This window comes from Mus pahari, chromosome 14, assembly GCF_900095145.1.
Source record: "Mus pahari chromosome 14, PAHARI_EIJ_v1.1, whole genome shotgun sequence".
Lineage (NCBI taxonomy): Eukaryota > Metazoa > Chordata > Mammalia > Rodentia > Muridae > Mus > Mus pahari.
Window position 1 is genome coordinate 75,714,311 of NC_034603.1, and position 7,989 is coordinate 75,722,299.

Below are 7,989 nucleotides of genomic sequence, written 5' to 3' on the forward strand. Positions count from 1 at the left end.
TCTCTCTCTCTCTCTCTCTCTCTCTCTCTCTCTCTCTCTCTCTCTCTCTCTCGTGCATGTATATATCCATCTACCCATTCTATCTATCTATCCATCTATCTATCTATCTATCTATCTATCTATCTATCTATCTATCTATCTATCCAGCTATCTATCTATCATTTGAGACAATGTCAGGCTGGCCTTGAACTCACACATGTCCACCTGCCTCCAAAGAGTGTATTTCAAAACCCCAGTTATTCCCATTGAGATGACAGTGATCTCTCTCTGCAGGTGTCACCTGCCCGCCACCACCAATTCCAAAGTTTGCACTCCTTAAGGATTATCGGCCTTCAGCTGGGAACAACTCTTTGTATCAGGACACTGTGGTCTTTAAGTGCTTGCCACACTTTGCCATGATTGGAAATGACACAGTTATGTGCGCAGAACATGGGAACTGGACTCGGTTGCCAGAATGCCTGGGTAAGTGGCTAAGACGACAAAACAACTAGAGTAGCATATAAACACACCTTTGAATGTGTTGAAAAATCCCAACTGCCAGGAACGTTCCAATTTCTCTCCCTCGACAAACTAAAAGAAAATGTTGATTTTTGCTTTCTTTCTTCTTGTGGGGGAGGACAGGGGCAGGTCTTTTGAGAGAGGGTTTCTCTGTGTAGCCGTAGTTGTCCTAGAAGTTTCTCTGTAGATCAGGATGGCCTTGAACTCACAGACATCTGCCTGACTCTGGTTCCTAAGTGCTGGGATTAAAGTTATGCCTGATGGCTGCCTGGCTGCCCAGCCTCTTTGGTTCTGTTGAGAAAGGGTCTCATGTATCCATTGTGTGACTTTTCCTAGGGAGGAAAAATCAGGCCCTGATGAAAGACCAAAGAAATGATATCACCGGAGTCTAGTAGCCTAAGGGATTAGGGAGTTTATTGGAGTTGTTATAGGAGCATAGGTGAGGGGCTACATGCATACTCTGTGACTGACTCAAAGGCAACTACATTACTGAAGAAATCCACTTCAGCATGCATGGGTGATAACTAAGAAGGCTGCAATCCCTGCTGCTTTCCACCCAATATGGAGGCTGCTCCACCAGCAGGAGAATCTTCTGCAGTAATCGCCACTACTTATACAACCTTGGAGAGGGGCTGTGGACGGTCCCTTTGCTTCTCGAGCCTTATGAGCATCCTTCCTCCTTTAATGACAGAAACATTTCAATCCTGAAGAAAGTTCTATACAATAGCCTGGGCTGATCTTAAACTCACGATGTAGCCTGAGATGAGTCTCTAGCTCTTATCCCCCTGCCTCCACCTCCCAAATGCTGAGATTATAGGTGTACACCACCACACTAATTCTATCGAGTGTCTACTGCGTGCCACGCAGTGTGCTTTACTGTGGGGCTATTAGGAGAATGAATTTAGTTTCTGACCTGCGGGGAATTAATTATCTTGCAGTTAATAGTCTAAACTGACTGGATGGTATTTCCAGCAGTCACGACCCTTGATATGTGGGCTTTGGATCATGAGTGGAAGTTAAAGGAAAGGCACACTGTGCAGGGTCACATCACTTCCAAAGCCAGAGAGGCATGAACGGACTTGTGTCTAGTGACAGCTGGAACACCAGTGAGGTGTCCCTGGATTAAGGGATGAGGGTTTTAAAAACTGGGTTATAGTCTGATTGATGGCTATGACTTTATAATCTCCCTACATTTAAGAATCATCACCAGCGTCTTTTTAATCTGGTTTATTGACTAGGAAAAAAAAAAAGACTTTTCTCCTTCTTCTTTCATATCCGCTTTTTAGATTATAGAAGTTTGTGACAAATGATGAAAACTCAAAGCTCAAAGAGCTAGCAGGGTGCCATTACTTATTTTCGACGTCTCTTTTCTAAATATTCAGAGTTCTATGAATGTAAGAAAGCAGGGATAGAATCAGGCATCGGGGACCCAGAAGCTGCATTTCGCTCACAGGATGCTTAGTGGCTCTGTGGTGTGGGAAAGACAAGGCAGTCACTTTGCAGCTCTCAGAATATGCTATGAGTTACTAACATTTTTTTAACTGATTACATTTTTCAGAAGTAAAATGTCCCTTCCCTCCGAGGCCAGAAAATGGGTATGTGAATTATCCCGCAAAACCGGTGCTTTTATATAAGGATAGAGCCACATTTGGTTGCCATGAGACATACAAACTGGACGGCCCAGAAGAAGTGGAGTGTACCAAGTCGGGAACTTGGTCCTCCCTGCCGACCTGTAAAGGTACGGACACGTGGGTGAGGTCTTGCAGAGTACTGAATTTGCCCAGTGAGTGGATCACGCTCATTGGCCATTTTCTTGTTCTATCTAATCTCCACTTATCGCTCAGACTCCTCTCATAGAATCGACATGTAAATGTCCTAAGGATTCAAAGTGCATGGGGAAACTGGCCCGCTTTGGAAGGTTGCTTAGCGTTCAGCTGTGGGAAACAAGGAGGTTCTCTGTAAGCCCCGACAAAACGGTGGAAGACCATGGTTTTTACTTCTATTTAGTTTTAAGTCTGCCCATGAGTACCCTTTTTAAAATGATTTATTTTACTATTTTTAAATATGTGTGTGGGCACAATATGAGTACAGGTGCCCAGAGGTGTTGGATTCCTTGAACTGCAGTTCGCAGCAGTTGTAAGCCACCTGATGTGGGTACTGGGGAACAGAACTCTGGTCCTATAGAAGAGCAGTCTATGCTCGCCTCTGCAGGCCAAGCATCCCCCTTGCTCCGGCTCTTTGTTTATCAAGACTTACTTTGTTGTAAATATTAATCACACATCTAAGTTAGTTGGGGGGGGGGGAGGACTTGTTAAAATAAAAAGAAATATGCAAATGAAGACCTGAGATACAACACATCAGTGTCCACTCCTGTCTCTGTGCCCCTTTCTTTCCCTGAACTCCTTGATTCTACAGTAGGTAAAGCACCCATCACCAGCCGGCTTCCCTTCCTTGAACTGTCAGGTTTTTTTGAGTTGGGCATCTTTTCTTAATCCAGTCAGTGCCATGATTTGCATAATGCAACGGTTATGCAAAGGGCAGCCATAGAGCACTCTATCTCTGCCCACGCTGAACTGTTTAAACAAAAAAAGGAAAGCAGGCACAAAACCTAAATGATGAATGGCTGGTGTTGTAGGCTGGAATATCTTAGAAGCAGAGTCTGGGAGAGCTGTTCAAGTGCAGTTGATTTATGAAGCCAGTGTCTCAGAAGATAGAGCAGGGAAGGTAGGGTAGGTATTGACTCTCAGGCTTTGCCGTGGTGCATCAGAGTCCTGGTGTGTGTGCGTGTGCACATGTGTGTGTGTGTGTGTGTGTGTGTGTGTGCATGTGTGCACATGAATGTACTTGTGTGTGTATGTATGTACATGCGTGTATGGGTGTATGCATGTGTGTGTGGACACAAGTATCTGTGTGCCAGAGGCTGATGTCACATGTCTTTTTCAAGACAGGGTTTCTCTGTATAGTCCTGGCTGTCCTGGAACTCACTCTGTAGACCAGGCTGGCCTCGAACTCAGAAATTCACCTGCCTCTGCCTCCCAAGTGCTAGGATTAAAGGCATGCGCCACCACACCCAGCCTTATTTTTTTTAAGACAGGATTGCTCACTAAACCGGGAGAGCTCTAGCTGTTTGTCTGTTGGCTTCTCCAGGTCTCCATTTCCACCCTAGTTCTTATGTAGGTCCTTGCTGGGGTCTGAACTCAGGTCCTCGTGCTATGTAGCAGGGACTTTATTGTCTGAGCCATTTCTGAGGCCCTTGAGGGCTAGTTTTTATACCTATTTCTGTGTTCCATCCTCAGTTTCTGATTTAGTGGATCTGGAATGGGTATTTATATATTGAAGAATAATCACATGCACACACAGATATATGTAAAGAAATGTAAAATGTCTTACATTTTTATTATGTGCATGCATGTGTGTGTATTCATGTGTGTATCTGTGTGCGTGCACATTCCTCATGACCTACATGTGGAGGTCACACTACATATTTATTATTTTGTGTGCATGTGCACGCATGTCTGTGGGCTCACATGCATCATGGTGTCTTTGTGTAGGTCCGAGGACAGCTTGATGAAGTTTAGTTTTCTTCTTCTACCACATGGGTCCTGTGGATTGATCTCAGGCTTGGTAGCAGGTGCCTCTATCTACTGAGCCAGCTCACTGGCTGTAAGCTAGATTATCTTCAGCAAAGACTCAGCGGACCATTGTCTTGACTATAGATGTTCTCTCTGTCAGCGTCTTGCAAACTCTCCGTTAAGAAGGCCACCGTACTGTACCAAGGGATGAGGGTGAAGATCCAGGAACAGTTTAAGAATGGGGTGATGCATGGTGACACGATTCACTTCTACTGCAAAAACAAAGAGAAGAAGTGCAGCTACACTGTGGAGGCTCATTGCAAAGATGGCACTATGGAGATCCCCGCGTGCTTCAAGGGTAAGGCTGTGATGGGCTGTTTGGTTGGAACTCCACTTGGCCCTGGCTATCACCAGCCAGTTATGAGTGACTTTGAGAAGCTAAGTCTAGCTGGCTACTGGGATTTTAGAAAGAACCATTGTGATGGAGGAAATCCGATAAGGCAGAGAGCTACTTACAGCTTTTTGGCTTTTTACTTTCCCATTCTTTTCATTAATCCTTGAGGTTGTAGGTTTCTTTGATTGACCATTGGGATGAATTATGCCATCTTATGTAATTCCAAGTTTGGTATGAAAACTAATAGGGTCAAATATTGAATAATACAATCATCTATCACTTTATTATTCCACATTTTAGAGAAGCCGATAATAACAATGATAATTAGCCTATAGACCCTGTGTTATTTTTCTTTCCTTTAGAAATGCCACTTTTGTAAAGAATTCTTTAGGGCACAGTTTGTTTAGCGCAAACTATGTTGGGAGAAATGTGTGGGATTCAGATGTGGATACTGGTTGGCACATATAACTACATGCTAGCCTAAGGTTGCAGATTTAGGGCTTTTGTAGTCTTTACTGCCAGGAATGAAAAGCCAAGAGAGGCTGAAGTTACTGTTGGCTCTAGGTTTATAAGTTCTCCAGATCCACTGATGACCAAGCATTGTTGGTTAGGAAGACAACAATTGAGAAAGAAATTACTGGGGGACAGTGTCCGAGAACTTACCATCTAGAAAGAGAACAAAGTATAAATGATAATACACTATGCCTTATAAGGTTGGTTCAACTGATAGAAGTATTTGTGTGTGTGTGTGTGTGTGTATGTGTGTGTGTGTGTGTGTGTGTGTGTATTATGAAGGTCCATGTACCTGTGCTTACATGTGGAGGTTAGAGAAAGATGCCATGTGTCCCTACTCTATCTTTTCTGTATTATTTCTTTTAGACAGAATCTCTCACTGTCTGGAGCTAGGCTGGTGGTCAGCAAGGCCCAGCAATCCTCTTGTTTCCCTCTTAAAACTGGTGTTACAAGCATTTGCATGTGGCCTTGTCTAGCTTTTTACGTGGGTGCTAGGATCTGAACTCTTATGCAGCAAGTACTTTTACCCACTGAGCCATCACCCCCACCCTAATTAATAGAAACCTTGTTCATGGCATAGGATACGTGCTCAACCAGTGACATCACAATGACAAAGAGTTAGAACCCTACTGACTAAGTTCTCATTGCCCAAAGGATAAAAGAGTTCGGGCTGCAGGGATAGATTTGTTGGTAAACTGCCTGTTGCATGAGCACCGGGGCCTGAGGTTTGGATCCCAGAACCCATTAAAAAGCTGCCTGGGTACTAAGCTTATAACCCCAGGGCTGGGAAGAAGAGCTGGGAGGTAGAGAGCAAATTTCTGGAGCTCGCTGCCTAGCCAGTCAATCAGTGAGCTCCAGGTTCAGTGAGAAACCCTGTCTCAGAAAATAAAGTGGCTAGATAGTGATGGAGGCAAACACCCAATGTTGAGGTCTAGTCTCCACACTCCGCACGCACACACTAGAAGAACCCTAGTGAGACGTTAAATAAACAATTGACAAAATGCAATAGGCTTAATACAAATCAGTAGAGAAACTACTGGAAGGGGTTAATTTAAAAATCAGAATCTCATTGCTGTAGTTTCTTCAGGCTGATTTTGCTTGTGGTCTTCAGACAGAGGCAGCACTCTTGATTTCGTAGAGAGTAAATAAAAGGCGGATATGATTTCTCCCCCTTTTAATCTCGCCTGTCAGAGTTATATAAAACCTTTCATTTTCTCTTCTTGGAAATAAATGGCTTATCCTTGCCCATTTTTTTTTCCCTCTCCCATCACTGAGACCTCATACTAAATGATTTTATTCCTAGAATTAAATTTATTCAACACATGTGTAAGATGTATTTGATTTGGATGAGCTGTTTAGATAATTTAAGAAATGATTGTCTCTCTTGTTTATCTTTTCCCCTCCTCCCACAGAGTATAGTTCTCTGGCTTTCTGGAAAACGGACGCATCAGAACTGACACCGTGCTGAAGTTGTTCCCAGAATCAAAATTGAATGTTGTATTTGTATTTCTGCTTGTCTTAGGAATCCAACCGAAATAGCAGAATAAAGTTACTGGATTGCCTCAGTTATTACAGTGTGACTCCATATGGCATCGTGGTTTTAGTTATGTTAAGAGATCCACGTACCCATTAGCAGGGTAGCCCTGTTACACTATAAAACAGACTGGTTCACAGACCTCTAAGACAGTTGTTACACTATAACACAGACTGGTTCTCAGACCTCTAAGACAGTTGTTACACTATAACACAGACTGGTTCTCAGACCTNACTATAACACAGACTGGTTCTCAGACCTCTAAGACAGTTGTTACACTATAACACAGACTGGTTCTCAGACCTCTAAGACAGTTGTTACACTATAATACAGACTGGTTCACAGACCTCTAAGACAGTTGTTACACTATAATACAGACTGGTTCATAGACCTCTAAGACAGTATTTATCTACTCATTACAACAACAAAAAATGGTAATGTTCCACAGTTCCAGAGGATGGTCTTGAAATTTGTATTGACGATGTAGTTCCTAGATAATTCTTGTGCTTCCTTGAGTTTGGGCCACAAAGGAGTAAGCATGGACTTCCAGGTCTACAGAACTGACCTGGAATACTTACTTAATGCTGTGTACATGATGCCAAGCAAGCAAGCAAGCAAGCAAGCAAGCAAGCAAGCAAGCAAGCAAGCAAGCAAGCAAGCAAGCAAACAAAACTGCAACAACAAAACCCCCTTCCCTTGCTCATTATCATTCTAACATCTGACATTGGCTTTCTTCTGCCCTTCCCTTGTTCTGTTTTAGTCTATTGGCTAAACTCACTCAAGGCTCTCTTTCCCTTGCCTATGCCCAGCCCTAAGAAGCTGGGTGTTGGTGTTGCTGGGAGCAAAGCAGACATCCCCATCTCATGGATAGATCCCAGTTTAAATTCATGGATGCAGCAAATGTAGGCTCTCAGATTCTGTCTGGCACTTACGCAGTCTGTCTCTGGTCTGCTCACATGCCTGCTCTCTACAGTGGTTATTTCTTTCCTGGATCCTCCTGCTCACATGCCTGCTCTCTACAGTGGCTATTTCTTTCCTGGGTCCTCCTGCTGTGATGTGACCAAGCAGAGGCTTCAGACTCCTGCATCCCTGGTCCAAGGGGGCTCAGCTCCTTCTCAAGCTGGCAGCAGAACTTAATATCACCCACTCGGCACTACTGGTTTTTCTTGTGTGGAGCTTGCAGTGGGGTTTTAGAGAAAAGTCAATTGGGCCAGGTGAGGTGTAGCAGAGTCCAAACTCCCTGAGGAGTCACCGTGTGAAACCGTGAAGGTGAAAGCAAGACTTTACTCTCCCGGAATGTTGGAGATGCTGGGAACATGGAATGTCTGCAGAGGAAAGCGGCAAGCACCAAGTTGAGCCTGCCCAAGAGAAAATTTACAGGTGTTGAAAATGCTGTGGCTACAGGTGAGGGATGCCCAAGCCTTTTGGAGCTCAAATAATATTACCACGCTGTGGTTGCCAGTTTCAGACATTACCCT

At 43.9% G+C, this 7,989-nt stretch overlaps 1 protein-coding gene across 1 annotated transcript in view; it reads left to right on the plus strand.

The window, feature by feature from the left end:
- Positions 1-6,546, plus strand: part of Apoh (apolipoprotein H) — a 13,265-nt gene extending 6,719 nt beyond the window's left edge. The window contains 4 exon segments of the mRNA XM_021214090.2: positions 217-462; positions 2,057-2,236; positions 4,231-4,428; positions 6,390-6,546. Of these exon segments, the coding sequence (XP_021069749.1) occupies positions 217-462; positions 2,057-2,236; positions 4,231-4,428; positions 6,390-6,445 (680 nt within the window). The 3' untranslated portion in view covers positions 6,446-6,546.
- Positions 6,547-7,989: the final 1,443 nt, after the last annotated feature.